This window comes from Oncorhynchus nerka, linkage group LG11, assembly GCF_034236695.1.
Source record: "Oncorhynchus nerka isolate Pitt River linkage group LG11, Oner_Uvic_2.0, whole genome shotgun sequence".
NCBI lineage: Eukaryota > Metazoa > Chordata > Actinopteri > Salmoniformes > Salmonidae > Oncorhynchus > Oncorhynchus nerka.
Window position 1 is genome coordinate 8,185,806 of NC_088406.1, and position 20,742 is coordinate 8,206,547.

The following is a 20,742-nucleotide window of genomic DNA, read 5'->3' on the forward strand; positions in this document are numbered from 1 at the left end:
TATCACCTGCAGAACCACTCCTTTATTGGGGGTGTCTTGCTAATTTCCTATAATTTCCACCTGTTGTCTATTCCATTTGCACAACAGCATGTGAAATGTATTGTCAATCAGTGTTGCTTCCTAAGTGGACAGTTTGATTTCACAGAAGTGTGATTGACTTGGAGTTACATTGTGTTGTTTAAGAGTTCCCTTAATTTTTTTGAGCAGTGTATATAAACCTGTTGTTCATGTTTAGAGGTGTGTGTGTGTGTGTGTGTGTGTGTGTGTGTGTGTGTGTGTGTGTATAAACTGAAATGTTTGAAACCTTAACATTTACTTCATATCATGAGGCTCGTCTTACTTTGCTTCAAAGGAGCCTAGGAAAAATTCCACCATAAAAAAATGCAATTGAAGCAATTACTTTTTATAAAGTCTTCCTCGCCTGTTCTATTGGTTTTCATATCAACTTTCTTCATTTGTCCAGTAGCCAAAGGCACATCCTGGTCGTGTTATCAACCCATCCTGGTCGTGTTATCAACCCATCCTGGTCGTGTTATCAACCCATCCTGGTCGTGTTATCAACCCATCCTGGTCGTGTTATCAACCCATCCTGGTCGTGTTATCAACCCATCCTGGTCGTGTTATCAACCCATATTATCAACCCTTCCCGGTCCTATTATCAACCCATCCTGGTCCTATTATCAACCCATATTATCAACCCATATTATCAACCCATCCTGGTTATATTATCAACCCATCCTGGTCGTGTTATCAACCCATCCTGGTCCTATTATCAACCCATCCCGGTCGTGTTATCAACCCATCCTGGTTATATTATCAACCCATCCTGGTCGTGTTATCAACCCATCCTGGTTATATTATCAACCCATCCTGGTCGTGTTATCAACCCATCCTGGTCGTGTTATCAACCCATATTATCAACCCTTCCCGGTCCTATTATCAACCCATCCTGGTCCTATTATCAACCCATATTATCAACCCATCCTGGTCGTGTTATCAACCCATCCTGGTCATATTATCAACCCATCCTGGTCATATTATCAACCCATCCTGGTCGTGTTATCAACCCATCCTGGTCGTGTTATCAACCCATCCTGGTCGTGTTATCAACCCATATTATCAACCCTTCCCGGTCCTATTATCAACCCATCCTGGTCCTATTATCAACCCATATTATCAACCCATCCTGGTCGTGTTATCAACCCATCCTGGTCGTGTTATCAACCCATATTATCAACCCTTCCCGGTCCTATTATCAACCCATCCTGGTCCTATTATCAACCCATATTATCAACCCATCCTGGTCGTGTTATCAACCCATCCTGGTCGTGTTATCAACCCATATTATCAACCCTTCCCGGTCCTATTATCAACCCATCCTGGTCCTATTATCAACCCATATTATCAACCCATCCTGGTCGTGTTATCAACCCATCCTGGTCGTGTTATCAACCCATATTATCAACCCTTCCCGGTCCTATTATCAACCCATCCTGGTCCTATTATCAACCCATATTATCAACCCATCCTGGTCGTGTTATCAACCCATCCTGGTTATATTATCAACCCATCCTGGTCATGTTATCAACCCATCCTGGTCATATTATCAACCCATCCTGGTCGTGTTATCAACCCATCCTGGTCGTGTTATCAACCCATCCTGGTCGTGTTATCAACCCATCCTGGTCGTGTTATCAACCCATCCTGGTCCTGTTATCAACCCATCCTGGTCCTATTATCAACCCATCCTGGTCCTATTATCAACCCATCCCGGTCGTGTTATCAACCCATCCCGGTCGTGTTATCAACCCATCCCGGTCCTATTATCAACCCATCCTGGTCCTGTTATCAACCCATCCTGGTCCTATTATCAACCCATCCTGGTCCTGTTATCAACCCATCCTGGTCCTGTTATCAACCCATCCCGGTCGTGTTATCAACCCATCCCGGTCGTGTTATCAACCCATCCCGGTCGTGTTATCAACCCATCCCGGTCGTGTTATCAACCCATCCCGGTCGTGTTATCAACCCATCCCGGTCGTGTTATCAACCCATCCCGGTCGTGTTATCAACCCATCCCGGTCGTGTTATCAACCCATCCCGGTCGTGTTATCAACCCATCCCGGTCGTGTTATCAACCCATCCCGGTCGTGTTATCAACCCATCCTGGTCGTGTTATCAACCCATCCTGGTCGTGTTATCAACCCATCCTGGTCATATTATCAACCCATCCTGGTCGTGTTATCAACCCATATTATCAACCCATCCTGGTTATATTATCAACCCATCCTGGTCATATTATCAACCCATCCTGGTCGTGTTATCAACCCATCCTGGTCATATTATCAACCCAGCCTGGTCGTGTTATCAACCCAGCCTGGTCATTTTATCAACCCATCCTGGTCGTGTTATCAACCCATCCTGGTCATATTATCAACCCATCCTGGTCGTGTTATCAACCCATCCTGGTCATATTATCAACCCATCCTGGTCATATTATCAACCCAGCCTGGTCATATTATCAACCCAGCCTGGTCATATTATCAACCCATCCTGGTCATATTATCAACCCAGCCTGGTCGTGTTATCAACCCATCCTGGTCATATTATCAACACATCCTGGTTCGATTCCAGGCTGTATCACAGCGGTCTAAAGGCACTGCATCTCAGTGCTAAAGGCGTCACTACAGACCCTGGTTCGATTCCAGGCCGTATCACATCGGTCTAAGGCACTGCATCTCAGTGCTAAAGACGTCACTACAGACCCTGGTTCGATTCCAGGCTGTATCACAGCGGTCTAAAGGCATTGCATCTCAGTGCTAGAGGCGTCACTACAGACCCTGGTTCGATTCCAGGCTGTATCACAGCGGTCTAAAGGCACTGCATCTCAGTGCTAGAGGCGTCACTACAGACCCTGGTTCGATTCCAGGCTGTATCACAACCGGCCGTGATTGGGAGTCCCATAGGGCGGCGCACAATTGGCCCAGCGTCGTCCGGGTTAGGGGAGGGTTTGGCCGGGGTAGGCTGTTATTGTAAATAAGAATTAGTTCTGAACTGACTTGCCTCGTTAAATTAAATGTTAAATAAATATAATATAATTATGGGTCTGGTACATTTCTCAAATGTCCAATAAATTAAAATGCTGCTGGTCACTTGCCCGGATCCACATTTTCCTCACGGAAAACCTTGTGTGTGTGTGTATCAGAGTGTTGCTATCTCAGCGGGGTGCTAAAACTGTGACAGGAGATCATCTGTGAGGAAATCAGAAACGTCCCAAGTCACACACACACACACACACACACACAACCACACGTACCAAGTCACACACACACACACACACACGTACCAAGTCACACACACACACACACACACACACAACCACACGTACCAAGTCACACACACACACACACACGTACCAAGTCACACACACACACACACAACCACACGTACCAAGTCACACACACACACAACTACACGTACCAAGTCACACACATACACATCCACACATGTCACATACACACACATCCACACGTACCAAGTTACAACCACACACACACACACATACATACACACACATCCACACGTACCAAGTTACAACCACACACACACACACACACACACATCCACACGTACCAAGTTACAACCACATCCACACGTACCAAGTCACACACACATCCACACGTACCAAGTTACAACCACACACACACACACACACATACACACACATCCACACGTACCAAGTTACAACACACACACACACACGTACGTACCAAGTCACACACGTCCTCCTCCGGTTTAGGGATGTAGAACTGGACTTGGTTTTCGATGAGGAACTTGAGACGGAGGTAATGTTTGGCAGGATCCAGCCGGTGGGCCTGTGGAGTTCAGTAAAGAAGACAAAGAGGATTGGCACAGGCTGAGTAGCAGATCTGGGATCAAATACTGTATCTGTGCGTGGTTGATCTTGCCTGGCTTAATGGACCAATAGAATTGAAGAAAAAAAAAAGGTTAAAAAAATGTATGATAAAAAAACAAAACAAAGCTGTCTAGAGCCCCGCCCATCTGGCCCTATAGGCAGCTGTCTAGAGCCCCGCCCATCTGGCCCTATAGGCAGCTGGCTAGAGCCCCGCCCATCTGGCCCTATAGGCAGCTGGCTAGAGCCCCGCCCATCTGGCCCTATAGGCAGATGGCTAGAGCCCCGCCCATCTGGCCCTATAGGCAGATGGCTAGAGCCCCGCACGTCTGGCCCTATAGGCAGCTGGCTAGAGCCCCGCCCATCTGGCCCTATAGGCAGCTGGCTAGAGCCCCGCCCATCTGGCCCTATAGGCAGCTAGCTAGAGCCCCGCCCGTCTGGCCCTATAGGCAGCTGACTAGAGCCCCGCCCATCTGGCTAGAGCCCCGCCCATCTGGCTAGAGCCCCGCCCATCTGGCCCTATAGGCAGCTGGCTAGAGCCCCGCCCATCTGGCCCTATAGGCAGCTGGCTAGAGCCCCGCCCGTCTGGCCCTATAGGCAGCTAGCTAGAGCCCCGCCCGTCTGGCCCTATAGGCAGCTGGCTAGAGCCCCGCCCATCTGGCCCTATAGGCAGCTGGCTAGAGCCCCGCCCATCTGGCCCTATAGGCAGCTGACTAGAGCCCCGCCCATCTGGCTAGAGCCCCGCCCATCTGTGTAATGTCATCAGTCCATGAAAGTATTGCACAACGCTGGTATTCTGAAACTAAGGACAGGACGAGATGGAGGGACCACTTGGTGTGATGAGGTTGAACAGACAGGACGAGATGGAGGGACCACTTGGTGTGATGAGGTTGAACAGACAGGACGAGATGGAGGGACCACTTGGTGTGATGAGGTTGAACAGACAGGACGAGATGGAGGGACCACTTGGTGTGATGAGGTTGAACAGACAGGACGAGATGGAGGGACCACTTGGTGTGATGAGGTTGAACGGACAGGACGAGATGGAGGGACCACTTGGTGTGATGAGGTTGAACGGACAGGACGAGATGGAGGGACCACTTGGTGTGATGAGGTTGAACGGACAGGACGAGATGGAGGGACCACTTGGTGTGATGAGGTTGAACGGACAGGACGAGATGGAGGGACCACTTGGTGTGATGAGGTTGAACGGACAGGACGAGATGGAGGGACCACTTGGTGTGATGAGGTTGAACGGACAGGACGAGATGGAGGGACCACTTGGTGTGATGAGGTTGAACGGACAGGACGAGATGGAGGGACCACTTGGTGTGATGAGGTTGAACGGACAGGACGAGATGGAGGGACCACTTGGTGTGATGAGGTTGAACGGACAGGACGAGATGGAGGGACCACTTGGTGTGATGAGGTTGAACGGACAGGACGAGATGGAGGGACCACTTGGTGTGATGAGGTTGAACGGACAGGACGAGATGGAGGGACCACTTGGTGTGATGAGGTTAGTTAAGTTGCTAGTTACCTTGCAGATGGTCTCCGGTGTAGGTTAGTTAAGTTGCTAGTTACCTTGCAGACGGTCTCCAGTGTAGGTTAGTTAAGTTGCTAGTTACCTTGCAGATGGTCTCCAGAACGTCCAGAGCAGACTCTCCAGGCTGGATGGTGGCGAGGACAGGCTGGTCGTTAGGAAGACACACCCAGGACGGGGTCAGGTGGTCAGGCACCCAGATATCACTGTCTGTCATGTGACTGTCTGAGTTGACCTGAGGAAGACTCTTCACTGTCCCCTCATGACTCTTCTGGAGAGATACAAATACATTGTTTCAAACTAACTTATAACTTAACTATCTGCATAACTACTTGTACATGTGACTGACAGTGTTTGTGTGTGTGTGTGTGTGTGTGTGTGTGTGTGTGTGCGTGCGTGTGTGTATATATATATATTATCCCCCCCCCCCTTTTCTCCCCAATTGGTAGTTACAGTCTTGTCCCATCGCTGCAACTCCCGTACGGACTCGGGAGAGGTGGAGGTCGAGAGCCGTGCGTCCTCCGAAACACAACCCAACCAAGCCGCACTGCTTCTTGACACAAAGCCAGCTTAACCCCAGGAAGCCAGCCGCACCCGTGTGTCGGAGGAAACGCCGTACAACTGGCGACCGTGTCAGAGTGCACTGCGCCCGGCCCGCCACAGGAGTCGCTAGAGGGTGATGGGACAAGGACATCCCAGGCAGGCGAAACCCTCCCCTAACCCGGACGACGCTGGGCCAATTGTGCGCCGCCTCATGGGACTCCCGTTAACGGCCGGCTGCGACACAGCCTGGAATCAAACCAAAATCTGTAGTGACAAAGCTAGCACAGCGATGCAGTAGACCTCTGCACCACTCGGGAAGCCCCGGGACTCACTGTGTTGACCTAAGGAAGGCTCTTCATCACTCTTCTAGGAAACAGACACGCTGTAAATAGTGTGTCCCTACCAGTCTAAAGATGTTTAATCTGTGCTTTGGCTGATACCTCTGTGTCAGTTCTCTGCCAAGCAAAGAAGATGAACTGACTACTTACCACGCTCTCCCTGGCAGTGAGCAACTAACTAACTAACTAACGGTCTGGCCGTCTGGTCCTTCCCCAGGACAGAGAGAGAACGAGACCGAGACAGAGACAGGGAGAGACCGAGACCGAGGGTGACCGAGACAGAGACAGAGACCGAGACCGAGAGACCGAGACAGAGAGAGACCGAGACAGAGAGAGACCGAGACAGAGAGAGACCGAGACAGACCGAGACAGGGACAGGGAGAGACCGAGACAGAGAGAGACCGAAACAGAGACAGGGAGAGACAGAGACAGGGAGAGACCGAGACAGGGAGAGACCGAGACAGGGAGAGACCGAGACAGGGAGAGACCGAGACAGGGAGAGACCGAGACAGGGAGAGACCGAGACAGGGAGAGACCGAGACAGGGAGAGACCGAGACAGGGAGAGACAGAGACAGGGAGAGACCGAGACAGGGAGAGACCGAGACAGGGAGAGACCGAGACAGAGCGAGACCGAGACAGGGAGAGACCGAGACAGGGAGAGACAGAGACAGGGAGAGACCGAGACAGAGAGAGACCGAGACAGGGAGAGACCGAGACAGAGAGAGACCGAGACAGAGAGAGACCGAGAGAGACCGAGACCAAGAGAGACCGAGACAGAGAGAGACCGAGACCGAGAGAGACCGAGACAGGGACAGGGAGAGACCGAGACAGAGAGAGACCGAGACAGAGAGAGACCGAGACAGAGAGAGACCGAGACAGAGAGAGACCGAGAGAGACCGAGACAGAGAGAGACCGAAAGAGACCGAGACAGAGAGAGACCGAGAGAGACCGAGACAGGGACAGGGAGAGACCGAGACAGAGAGAGACCGAAACAGAGACAGGGAGAGACAGAGACAGGGAGAGACCGAGACAGGGAGAGACCGAGACAGGGAGAGACCGAGACAGGGAGAGACCGAGACAGGGAGAGACCGAGACAGGGAGAGACCGAGACAGAGAGAGACCGAGACAGAGAGAGACCGAGACAGGGAGAGACCGAGACAGGGAGAGACAGAGACAGAGACAGAGAGAGACCGAGACAGAGAGAGACCGAGACCGAGACAGGGAGAGACAGAGAGAGACAGAGACAGGGAGAGACCGAGACAGAGAGAGACAGACAGAGAGAGACCGAGACAGAGAGAGACCGAGACAGAGAGAGGGAGAGACCGAGACAGGGAGAGACCGAGACAGAGAGAGACTGAGACAGAGAGAGACTGAGACAGAGAGAGACTGAGACAGAGAGAGACCGAGACAGAGAGAGACCGAGACAGGGAGAGACAGAGAGAGACCGAGACAGAGAGAGACTGAGACAGAAAGAGACCGAGACAGAGAGAGACTGAGACAGAGAGAGACCGAGACAGAGAGAGACTGAGACAGAGAGAGACCGAGACAGAGAGAGACCGAGACAGAGAGAGACCGAGACAGAGAGAGACCGAGACAGGGAGAGACCGAGACAGGGAGAGACCGAGACAGGGAGAGACCGAGACAGGGAGAGACAGAGACAGGGAGAGACAGAGACTGAGAGAGACCGAGACAGAGAGAGACCGAGACAGAGAGAGACCGAGACCGAGACAGGGAGAGACAGAGAGAGACAGAGACAGGGAGAGACCGAGACAGGGAGAGACAGAGAGAGACAGAGACCGAGACAGGGAGAGACCGAGACAGGGAGAGACCGAGACAGGGAGAGACAGAGACAGAGAGAGACCGAGACAGAGAGAGACCGAGACAGAGAGAGACCGAGACAGGGAGACAGGGAGAGACAGAGAGAGACAGAGACAGGGAGAGACCGAGACAGGGAGAGACAGAGAGAGACAGAGACAGGGAGAGACAGAGAGAGACAGAGACAGGGAGAGACCGAGACAGGGAGAGACAGAGACAGGGAGAGACCGAGACAGAGAGAGACAGGGAGAGACCGAGACAGGGAGAGACCGAGACAGAGAGAGACCGAGACAGGGAGAGACCGAGAGAGGCCGAGACAGAGAGAGACCGAGACCGAGAGAGACCGAGACAGGGACAGGGAGAGACCGAGACAGAGAGAGACCGAGACAGAGAGAGACCGAGACAGAGAGAGACAGAGACAGGGAGAGACCGAGACAGGGAGAGACAGAGAGAGACCGAGACAGGGAGAGACCGAGACAGGGAGAGACCGAGACAGGGAGAGACCGAGACAGGGAGAGACCGAGACAGGGAGAGACCGAGACAGAGAGAGACAGAGAGAGACCGAGACAGGGAGAGACAGAGACAGGGAGAGACAGAGAGAGACCGAGACAGAGAGAGACCGAGACAGAGAGAGACCGAGACAGGGATAGACAGAGACAGGGAGAGACTGAGACAGAGAGAGACCGAGACAGGGAGAGACCGAGACAGGGAGAGACCGAGACAGGGAGAGACCGAGACAGGGAGAGACCGAGACAGGGTGAGACCGAGACAGGGTGAGACCGAGACAGAGAGAGACCGAGACAGGGAGAGACCGAGACAGGGAGAGACCGAGACAGGGTGAGACCGAGACAGAGAGAGACCGAGACAGGGAGAGACCGAGACAGAGAGAGACCGAGACCGAGACAGGGAGAGACCGAGACAGAGAGAGACCGAGAGAGACAGAGACAGGGAGAGACCGAGACAGGGAGAGACCGAGACAGGGAGAGACAGAGAGAGACCGAGAGAGACAGAGACAGGGAGAGACAGAGACAGGGTGAGACCGAGACAGGGAGAGACCGAGATAGAGAGAGAACGAGACAGAGAGCCGTCTGTCTGTCTGTCATGTACACACACTTCTGGTCCCCACCAGAATAGTAAAACAAACAAAACATTTGACCAACTGGGGACATGTTGTTAGTCCCTAGGAGGTCAAATGCTTTTTCTAGGGGGTTTAGGGTTCAGGTTAGAATTAATGTTAGAATTAAATTAAGGGTTAAGATGGGGTTAAGGACGGGGTCAGGAGACGGGGTCAGGAGACGGGGTCAGGAGACTGGGTCAGGAGACGGGGTCAAGAGACGGGGTCAGGAAACGTGGTCAGGAGACGGGGTCAGGAGACGGGGTTAGGGTTAAAAAAAAGATTTTGAATAGGACTGAATTGTGTTTCCCCAGAAGGTTAGCTTTACAAGACTGTGTGTGTGTGTGTGTTTTGCCTACTTACCCCTCTCTCCCTGGAAGTGTGTGTGTGTGTGTGTATCATGCCTACTTACCACTATCTCCCTGGAAGTGTGTGTGTGTGTGTGTGTCATGCCTACTTACCCCTCTCTCCCTGGAAGTGTGTGTGTGTGTGTGTATGTGTGTGTGAGTGTGTTGCCTACTTACCCCTCTCTCCCTGGCAGTGTCCACATCATAGATCCCGTCCAGAGGCTTTTTCACTGGCTCCTCCCCATCAGCAAACACCTGAGGTAGAAACAGCAAGTCAATATAGAACCGCAAAGAAGTTGTATGTAATGATATAAGTGGCAGTTCTAGCGTAATGTTCCAGATCTCTGTGCAGTTTCATTTCTATAGAACTGCTATAGGTCAAACAGCCCTAATGTGGACACATGTTAAAAACATGTACCTGGTTGATGGTGGGGTGAGTCTTCTTCTTGGAAGTAGTGTCCAGGCCCCACAGAGAGGAGAACCTGCTCTTACGTTTGGACGACGAGGAACGAGACATGGCCTGGGTACGTCTCCTCACCCCGCTCTCTGTACGAGCTGCCACCTAGAGGGAGTAGGGGACAGAGAGAGACCGAGACAGAGAGAGACCGAGACAGAGACAGAGAAAGACAGAGACAGGGAGAGACAGAGACCGAGACAGGGAGAGAGAGACCGAGACAGGGAGAGAGAGACCGAGACAGGGAGAGAGAGACCGAGACAGGGAAAGACCGAAAGAGGGAGAGAGAGACCGAGACAGGGAAAGACCGAAAGAGGGAGAGAGAGACCGAGACAGGGAGAGAGAGACCGAGACAGGGAGAGAGAGACCGAGACAGGGAGAGAGAGACCGAGACAGGGAGAGACCGAAAGAGAGAGAGAGAGACCGAGACAGAGACAGAGAGACCGAGACAGAGAGACCGAGACAGGGAGAGAGAGACCGAGACAGGGAGAGAGAGACCGAGACAGGGAGAGAGAGACCGAGACAGAGAGAGAGAGACCGAGACAGAGAGACCGAGACAGGGAGAGAGAGACCGAGACAGGGAGAGAGAGACCGAGACAGGGAGAGAGAGACAGAGAGAGAGAAACAGAGACAGAAGCAGAATCATTATAGGAGTATATCTGACACACAGAACAACACACCCACACAACCTGACACAGCTGGTTAGGTCAAACCATGGAGGGGTTATACTGTTTAGGTCAGAGGTCATGAATTATAAAACACAGAGGTAGTTATACTGTAGAGGTCATGAATGATAAACACATTCTCAGCACTTTGTCTTCTCTTCTCAGATTTCAACGGTCTCTTAATATACTCAGAAAAAATAAGAGCTTGAAGTGGGATTACAAAAGACGTCCAACGCTCTCTGTCCACATGAAGGGTACTCTAACTTAACCTGCATATCATCATTCTGTCAGACGCTTTTATGAGAGAGTGCTGATGATGTTATAGGGGGTAGAGAGAGCGCGAGAGAGAGAGTGCACGAGAGAGAGAGCCAGAAAGCGAGCCAGAGAGCGAGCGCCAGAGAGAGAGAGCCAGAGAGAGAGAGAGAGCCAGAGAGAGAGCGCCAGAAAGAGCCAGAGAGAGAGCCAGAGAGAGAGCCAGAGAGAGAGCCAGAGAGAGAGAGAGACAGAGAGCGCCAGAGAGAGAGAGCGCCAGAGAGAGAGAGCCAGAGAGAGAGCCAGAGAGAGCCAGTGAGAGAGCCAGAGAGAGAGCCAGAGAGAGAGCCAGAGAGAGAGCTAGTGAGAGAGCCAGAGAGAGAGCTAGTGAGAGAGCCAGAGAGAGAGCCAGAGAGAGAGCGCCAGAGAGAGAGTCAGAGAGAGAGAGCCAGAGAGAGAGAGCCAGAGAGAGAGAGCCAGAGAGAGAGAGCCAGAGAGAGAGAGCCAGAGAGAGAGAGCCAGAGAGAGAGCCAGTGAGAGAGCCAGAGAGAGAGCCAGAGAGAGAGCGCCAGAGAGAGAGCTAGTGAGAGAGCCAGAGAGAGAGCCAGAGAGAGCACCAGAGAGAGAGCCAGAGAGAGCCAGAGAGAGCCAGAGAGAGCCAGAGAGAGAGCCAGAGAGAGAGAGCCAGAGAGAGAGCCAGAGAGAGAGAGCCAGAGAGAGAGCCAGAGAGAGAGAGCCAGAGAGAGAGAGCCAGAGAGAGAGAGCCAGAGAGAGAGCCAGAGAGAGAGCGCCAGAGAGAGCCAGAGAGAGCGCCAGAGAGAGCGCCAGAGAGAGAGAGCCAGAGAGAGAGCGCCAGAGAGAGCGCCAGAGAGCGCCAGAGAGCGCCAGAGAGAGAGCCAGAGAGAGAGCGCCAGAGAGAGAGCGCCAGAGAGAGAGCGCCAGAGAGAGAGCGCCAGAGAGAGAGCCAGAGAGAGAGCGCCAGAGAGAGAGCCAGAGAGATGGAGATAGACAGCGGGATGGAGAGAGCAGAAAAAAGCAGAGTGAAGGAGTGTTATTTCAGACATCCTTTGTTACTCCTACCTTCCTGCTGTCTCTCTGAGTCATTTGACTCCCACCTGTTCTGAGAGAACATGACAGCTTTCCAGAAGGCACCCTATTCCCTATATACACACTACACTGCTGTTGACCAGAGCGACACAGCCCTATGGGCCCTGGTCAAAAGTAGTGCACTATAAAGGGAGTAGGATGCCGTTTTGGGACGCAGACCATGTAGGCGTCTAGCAACAAGGAAGCTATTGATCAGCCAATGCGCCATGCTGCTCTGCCTACACTCTGCTCCCAAACAAATCAATGTTATCCTTCAGCGCTACCTACGCTGCCAGTGTTCTGCAGCCAGAATCAAGGACCTCAGCTATGTGGAGGAGGCTGGCATTGTGGCAGAGGCTTCAATAAACAGGTGATCGCCCTCAAACAGAAAATAGCACACATCATACGTGACATGTTTTCAGACACCCCCCCCCGGTCAGCAACAGATGAACATGGGGGGGGACAAATTGGACAATCACTGAAGTATTGGACAAATTGGACAATCACTGAAGTATTGGACAAATTGGACAATCACTGAAGTATTGGACAAATTGGACAATCGCTGAAGTATTGGACAAATTGGACAATCGCTGAAGTATTGGACAAATTGGACAATCGCTGAAGTATTGGACAATTATTGAAGTATTGGACAATTATTGAAGTATTGGACAATTACTGAAGTACATCTCGTGAAAAATAACTTGCTTTGTCCAGTTTAGGTGTGGGTGCGGGGGGGCGATGGACAGGGGATGTTTTGGTGTGAGTGTGTGTCCGTGCGTGTGTAGGTGTGTGTGTGTCCGTGTGTGTGTGTGTGTGCCTATGCCTAAACACATCTATCCTACTCACCAGCGCATGAAAGGACGATACAGAGAAGATTCCGAGGCGTCCCATGGCCAGTTTGGTGGGTCTGGAGGCTACGGCTAGCAGGCGTTTGGGGTTGGGCAGCTCCCCTCCCTGCAGACTGGCCAGGTAACACCGGAACCGGAACAGACTCATGTGGAACTGTTCCAAGTTCTGCTCCCACAGAAAGATCTAGAACACACAAACAACAACAATCCATTCTAAACTGGGCAATCCAGGAAGGGTAAATATATGTTTTTTTCTCATGGCTCTCTGTAGCTCTTGCATCCATAGCTCTGTCTATGAATTTCAAAGTGGTTAGACTTCAACCAGCCCCATGACTCAGATGTTTATCACAACAAGTGGCGGGGTGACAGTCTTGTTGCTGTATATTGAATCCCAGATTGCTCCTTTAATTGGTGTTCATCAGAGAGAAAGAGAAAAGAGATGCATGAGAGCTTTTAACAGCTCGTCTGAGCTGGTAGCTGTTATTACTGACTCCCACGCAAAGTCTCTCCGTCCGCCGACGCGTCTCTCTCTCTCTCTCTCCAACAAAACCTTTCGTTAGTGGCACCAAGGAGCCCTAAGATGGTGTCCAAGCCCTTCCTCTGTTCTCGGTTTCCAGTCATGTTGTTTAAAGTGCTACTGACCTGCCTGCTCTCCGTAGTCTAATGTCTGCTACTGACCTGCCTGCTCTCTGTAGTCTAATGTTTGCTGTTGACCTGCCTGCTCCCTGTAGTCTAATGTCTGCTACTGACCTGCCTGCTCCCTGTAGTCTAATGTCTGTTGTTGACCTGCCTGCTCTCTGTAGTCTAATGTCTGTTGACCAGCCTGCTCTCTGTAGTCTAATGTCTGCTGTTGACCAGCCTGCTCTCTGTAGTCTAATGTCTGTTGTTGACCTGCCTGCTCTCTGCAGTCTAATGTCTGCTACTGACCTGCCTGCTCTCTGTAGTCTAATGTCTGCTACTGACCTGCCTGCTCTCTGTAGTCTAATGTCTGCTGTTGACCTGCCTGCTCCCTGTAGTCTAATGTCTGCTACTGACCTGCCTGCTCCCTGTAGTCTAATGTCTGTTGACCTGCCTGCTCTCTGTAGTCTAATGTCTGCTGTTGACCTGCCTGCTCCCTGCAGTCTAATGTCTGCTACTGACCTGCCTGCTCTCTGTAGTCTAATGTCTGCTACTGACCTGCCTGCTCTCTGTAGTCTAATGTCTGTTGACCAGCCTGCTCCCTGTAGTCTAATGTCTGCTGTTGACCAGCCTGCTCTCTGTAGTCTAATGTCTGCTGTTGACCAGCCTGCTCTCTGTAGTCTAATGTCTGCTGTTGACCAGCCTGCTCTCTGTAGTCTAATGTCTGCTGTTGACCAGCCTGCTCTCTGTAGTCTAATGTCTGCTGTTGACCAGCCTGCTCTCTGTAGTCTAAAGTCTGCTGTTGACCAGCCTGCTCTCTGTAGTCTAATGTCTGTTGTTGACCAGCCTGCTCTCTGTAGTCTAATGTCTGCTGTTGACCAGCCTGCTCTCTGTAGTCTAATGGCAGCTGTTGACCTGCCTGCTCCCTGCAGTCTAATGTATGTTGTTGACCAGCCTGCTCTCTGTAGTCTAAAGTCTGCTGTTGACCAGCCTGCTCTCTGCAGTCTAATGTCTGTTGTTGACCAGCCTGCTCTCTGTAGTCTAATGTCTGTTGTTGACCAGCCTGCTCCCTGTAGTCTAATGTCTGATGTTGACCTGCTGTGTAGCTCTAACATGTCTAATGGCTGATGTTGACCTGCTGTGTAGCTCTAACATGTCTAATGGCTGATGTTGACCTGCTGTGTAGCTCTAACATGTCTAATGGCTGATGTTGACCTGCTGTGTAGCTCTAACATGTCTAATGGCTGATGTTGACCTGCTGTGTAGCTCTAACATGTCTAATGGGATGGTTTCTACCAGGGCACTGGAGCAGCACATTATTCATCAGTGTGTTTAACCTTTATCTAACTAGGCAACATGTTTTTTTTTATTATTTTTATTTTACCTTTATTTTATTAGGCAAGTCAGTTAAGAACAAATTCTTATTTTCAATGACGGCCTAGGAACAGTGGGTTAACTGCCTTGTTCAGGGGCAGAACGACAGATTTGTACCTTGTCAGCTCGGGGGTTTGAACTTGCAACCTTCCGGCTACTAGTCCAACGCTCTAACCACTAGGCTACCCTGCCAACTAGCCCAGAGAAGAAAGGGAAAGTACAGGACATTCCTCTGTCAGATATTGGCTGGGATATGGAGTTGCGTCCCAAATAGCACCCTATTCCCTATATAGTCTACTACTTTAGACCAGAGCCCCCTAACTCATATTAAAAACTACCAGTGACCCCTCGACCCTATTCCAACCACACTGTTCAAAAGATGCTCATCGAGTTTGTAACCAACAAGTCCATCAACACTGGACCAGTGCCGTCAATATTCACAAATCGCTGCCATCACACCTTTGTTCAAGAAAACCATTCCTTGACCAAGACCTCTCAAACTACAGGCCTATTTTCAACCTCCCATTTCTATCTAAAGTCCTGGAGAAGATCGTGGCAACTCAACGTCACTCACACCTAGCTCTAAACAACTTTATGAGGCTCTCCTGAGTCTGGCTTCAGATCCATGCGTAATACTGGAGACAGCCCTGGTTGAAGGTTGTTAATGACCTGCAGATACAGGATCCCCCCACCATCTTGATTCTTCTGGACCCGAGTGCTGCTTTTGACACAGTAGATCACGCAATTATACTGCAGCGCCTCAGAGAGTACACTGCCATCTGTGGGACTGCCCTAAAACTGGTTCACCTCCTACCTCTCTAACCGTAAGCAGTACATCACCCTCTGTGAGGCAAGATCGGAGGAGAACCCCATAACCCGCAGTGTTCCTCAAGGGTCAGTGCTAGGACCAGGCCAGATCTTCAGACAACACAGTGTCCATTTCCACTGCTCTACAGACCACATACAAGGTGTACATTAAAACCAAGCCTGGTATCGGTAACTAAGCTCACACTCTCTCTCACCTGGTCCAGTATGGTCTTCCTCTCTCTCACCTGGTCCAGTATGGTCTTCCTCTTCTCTGTATCGGTAACTAAGCTCACACACACACTCACCTGGTCCAGTATGGTCTTCCTCTTCTCTGTATCGGTAACTAAGCTCACACACACACTCACCTGGTCCAGTATGGTCTTCCTCTTCTCTGTATCGGTAACTAAGCTCACACACACACTCACCTGGTCCAGTATGGTCTTCCTCTTCTTGGTATCGGTAACTAAGCTCACACACACACTCACCTGGTCCAGTATGGTCTTCCTCTTCTCTGTATCGGTAACTAAGCTCACACACACACTCACCTGGTCCAGTATGGTCTTCCTCTTCTCTGTATCGGTAACTAAGCTCACACACACACTCACCTGGTCCAGTATGGTCTTCCTCTTCTCTGTATCGGTAACTAAGCTCACACACACACTCACCTGGTCCAGTATGGTCTTCCTCTTCTTGGTATCGGTCACGGCACTGAGCTGCATGTCTCCCATCTTCTTCATCTTCTCGTCCATGTCGATCTTCTGCTCCAGCTTCTTAATCTCCGCCCTCAACAGACGCACCGTGTCCTCCCGGTGATGCTGCCTGGCAACGGCCGCCGCGCACGCCGAGTGGATGGCCGTGATCCAGTTCTCCAGCTCCGTCTGGCTGCAGGACTACAGGGGTCAGAGGTCAAGGGTTAAATGGACAGGAGAGGTCGTCAGAGACAGTCAACAAAGAGCTAACCTTCTGGATCTTAGACACCTTTACTGTCAACAGCTGCATTTTCATTGCCAACATATGGTTATTGAGTCCTTTACTGAACACTAACAGTATCTACCTCTTCAACTAACATCACACAGACCAGGTCTCTGAAGACAGAAATGACCAAGCAGATTAGAACACTGTACATCTAAGATAGAAAAACAGACCATGTTGAGATCAACTGAGGCATTTTCATTCACATAACGACTCCTTCAAGATCAAGAGAGGTGACATTGTGGAGGTGACACAGCCACCCTGACCACGGAAGGAAGGACACACACACACACACACACACACACACACACACACACACACACACACACCACCTACCTGGAAGAGAAAAGCATCTCCTAGAGAGTTGCTGAGGCAGAAGACAAAGTCCTTCTTGGGGTGTTCAGGTACGGCCTGGACAATACTGTTCTCAGCCCACACCGCATGTTTAGGAGCACTGTTGTGGTCGATCCCCGACCGCCCGTCTGTCTCGTAGAAGAACAGAGTGCATCCTGGGAGAAGACGGGGAAAAAGGAAGTTACTCAAAACAATCAAATGATCAATCACATGTTAGTATATTAGCTGTTTTGCCTATAACATTTGTCGCAAGGCACAAAATGAATTGATTTGATAAATATCAATAGAAATGTCCTCCAGTGATATTAGAACCTTTCCTGTTGAAAAGTGATAGTATAAATACTGTAAAGTACACACTCAGGGTAAAAAAAAATAAAATAAAATGTTTTGAGGAAAATATATATATATATATTTTTTTCAACTGCAGACTTCAAGGAGTTGGGCTGATGGGGGGTGGTGATGTCATCCGCCTCCCCCTTTGCCCGAGGAACAATAGAGGAGCAGTAGAGAACTAAAGATGAAAGCCCCCACCCACCTTGTGCCATGTCAAGACTTAATAAATAGCCCACCTATTGAAATGTGCCTTTTGTTAAGTCAGTCAGGTGTTAAATGAGGTGAAACGGAGACTGGAGTGCCACTTTAATGTGATGTCCCATCTTTCTTCCTTTAAATATCTTACAAGGGGACATTTCCCTGCAGAAAACACAACAAATTAAATAAATAATAGCTAGATTTTTTTCAATCAATTTAATTCTGCTCTCCAGTGGCCAACGGTATGTAGTGCAGGCCTGGATTCTCCAGGAGGGAGCATGCATCAGCAGAACTCTGACATGACTCTAGAACGCTGACGTGACTCTAGAGACTCTAGAACGCTGACGTGACTCTAGAACGCTGACGTGACCCAGTCAAATGGGTTTTAAGGCCTACTCTGTGATATTTAGATTTAGTCCCAAATGGAACACTACTCCCTATAGAGTCCACTACTTTTGACCAGGCCCTGTAGTGCACTATATAGGGAATAGGATGTGATTTGAAACATTTACAGTCAAGAGGTGTTAGAGATAACGGGCAGTATCAGGACATATACACAGGCGTGAATAAATACAAATGTACTTCACTGAATACAGTACTAAATTAGATTTTAAAAACCTCTTCAGAAACTCATACAAGCTGTGTGTTGCTGAAATATCTTTTAAAACATATGTATGTATGCATAGGTATAGTAGTAATAGTAGTAGTAACAGGGTATAGTAGTAGTAGTATTAGTAGTAGTAACAGGGTATAGTAGTAAAAGTAGTAGTAGCAGGGTATAGTAGTAGTAACAGGGGATAGTAGTAAAAGTAGTAATAACAGGGTATAGTAGTAATAGTAGTAGTAGCAACAGGGTATAGTAGTAGTAACAGGGTATAGTAGTAGTAGTAGTAGTAGTAGTAACAGGGTATAGGGTATAGTAGTAAAAGTAGTAGAAAAGTAGTATAGAAGTAGTAGTAGTAACAGGGTATAGGGTATAGTAGTAAAAGTAGTAGAAAAGTAGTATAGAAGTAGTAACAGGGTATAGGGTATAGTAGTAGTAACAGGGTATAGTAGTAGTAGTAGTAACAGGGTATAGTAGTAAAAGTAGTAGTAGCAGGGCATAGTAGTAATAGTAGTAGTAACAGGGTATAGTAGTAAAAGTAGTAGTAACAGGGTATACTAGTAAAAGTAGTAGTAGCATGGTATAGTAGTAATAGTAGTAGTAACAGGGTATAGTAGTAAAAGTAGTAGTAGCAGGGTATAGTAGTAATAATAGTAGTAGCAGGGTATAGTAGTAATAGTAGTAGTAGCAGGGTATAGTAGTAGTAGTAGTAACAGGGTATAGTAGTAGTAGTAACAGCGGATAGTAGTAAAAGTAGTAGTTACAGGGTAGAGTAGTAATAGTAGTAGTAGCAGGGTATAGTAGTAGTAGTAGTAACAGGGTATAGTAGTAGTATTAACCGGGGATAGTAGTAAAAGTAGTAGTAACAGGGTATAGTAGTAGTAGTAGTAGTAGTAGTAACAGGGTATAGTAGTAGTAACATGGTATAGTAGTAGTAACAGGGTATAGTAGTAGTAGTAGTAACAGGGTATAGTAGTAGTAGTAGTAGTAGTAGTAACAGGGTATAGTAGTAGTAGTAACAGGGTATAGTAGTAGTAACAGGGTATAGTAGTAGTAACATGGGATAGTAGTAATAGTAGTAGTTACAGGGTATAGTAGTAGTAGTAACAGGGGATAGTAGTAGTAACAGGGTATAGTAGTAGTAACAGGGTGTAGTAGTAGTAACAGGGTATAGTAGTAGTAGTAGTAACAGGGTATAGTAGTAGTAGTAGTAACAGGGTGTAGTAGTAGTAGTAACAGGGTGTAGTAGTAGTAACAGGGTGTAGTAGTAGTAACAGGGTATAGTAGTAGTAGTAGTAACAGGGTATAGTAGTAGTAACAGGGTATAGTAGTAGTAGTAGTAACATGGTATAGTAGTAGTAACATGGGATAGTAGTAATAGTAGTAGTAACAGGGTATAGTAGTAATAGTAGTAGTTACAGGGTATAGTAGTAGTAGTAGTAACAGGGGATAGTAGTAATAGTAGTAGTAGTAACAGGGTATAGTAGTAATAGTAGTAGTAACAGGGTATAGTAGTAATAGTAGTAGTTACAGGGTAGAGTAGTAGTAACAGGGGGTAGTAGTAGTAGTAACAGGGTATAGTAGTAATAGTAGTAGTTACAGGGTATAGTAGTAGTAGTAGTAACAGGGTACAGTAGTAGTAACAGGGTATAGTAGTAATAGTAGTAGTTACAGGGTATAGTAGTAATAGTAGTAGTTACAGGGTATAGTAGTAGTAGTAGTAACAGGGTATAGTAGTAGTAACATGGGATAGTAGTAATAGTAGTAGTAACAGGGTATAGTAGTAATAGTAGTAGTTACAGGGAATAGTAGTAGTAACAGGGTATAGTAGTAGTAACAGGGTATAGTAGTAGTAACAGGGTATAGTAGTAGTAACAGGGTATAGTAGTAATAGTAGTAGTTACAGGGTATAGTAGTAGTAACAGGGTATAGTAGTAGTAACAGGGTATAGTAGTAGTAACAGGGTATAGTAGTAATAGTAGTAGTTACAGGGTATAGTAGTAATAGTAGTAGTAACAGGGTATAGTAGTAATAGTAGTAGTTACAGGGTATAGTAGTAATAGTAGTAGTTACAGGGTATAGTAGTAATAGTAGTAGTAACAGGGTATAGTAGTAATAGTAGTAGTTACAGGGTATAGTAGTAATAGTAGTAGTAACAGGGTATAGTAGTAATAGTAGTAGTAACAGGGTATAGTAGTAATAGTAGTAGTAACAGGGTATAGTAGTAATAGTAGTAGTAGTAACAGGGTATAGTAGTAATAGTAGTAGTAACAGGGTATAGTAGTAATAGTAGTAGTTACAGGGTAGAGTAGTAGTAACAGGGGGTAGTAGTAGTAGTAGTAGTAGTAGTAACAGGGTATAGTAGTAGTAACAGGGTATAGTAGTAGTAACAGGGTATAGTAGTAGTAGTAGTAACAGGGTATAGTAGTAGTAACAGGGTATAGTAGTAGTAGTAGTAACAGGGTATAGTAGTAGTAACAGGGTATAGTAGTAGTAGTAGTAACAGGGTATAGTAGTAGTAGTAACAGGGTATAGTAGTAGTAGTAGTAACAGGGTATAGTAG

The 20,742-nt window shown here is 48.6% G+C and overlaps 1 protein-coding gene across 3 annotated transcripts in view; it reads right to left on the reverse strand.

Annotated features, from left to right (window-relative positions):
- The window catches only part of LOC115127065 (rho guanine nucleotide exchange factor TIAM1-like), a 254,164-nt gene that overhangs the window by 89,121 nt on the left and 144,301 nt on the right, over window positions 1–20,742 (reverse strand). For all 3 annotated transcript variants that reach the window (XM_065024176.1, XM_065024177.1, XM_065024178.1), the window contains exons 7-13: window positions 17,027–17,199; window positions 16,384–16,608; window positions 12,918–13,103; window positions 10,033–10,176; window positions 9,792–9,869; window positions 5,542–5,727; window positions 3,771–3,875 (exon numbers count right to left, since the gene is read on the reverse strand). In XM_065024176.1, coding sequence (XP_064880248.1) covers window positions 3,771–3,875; window positions 5,542–5,727; window positions 9,792–9,869; window positions 10,033–10,176; window positions 12,918–13,103; window positions 16,384–16,608; window positions 17,027–17,199 — 1,097 coding nt within the window. The remainder of the gene's footprint in view (window positions 1–3,770; window positions 3,876–5,541; window positions 5,728–9,791; window positions 9,870–10,032; window positions 10,177–12,917; window positions 13,104–16,383; window positions 16,609–17,026; window positions 17,200–20,742) is intronic.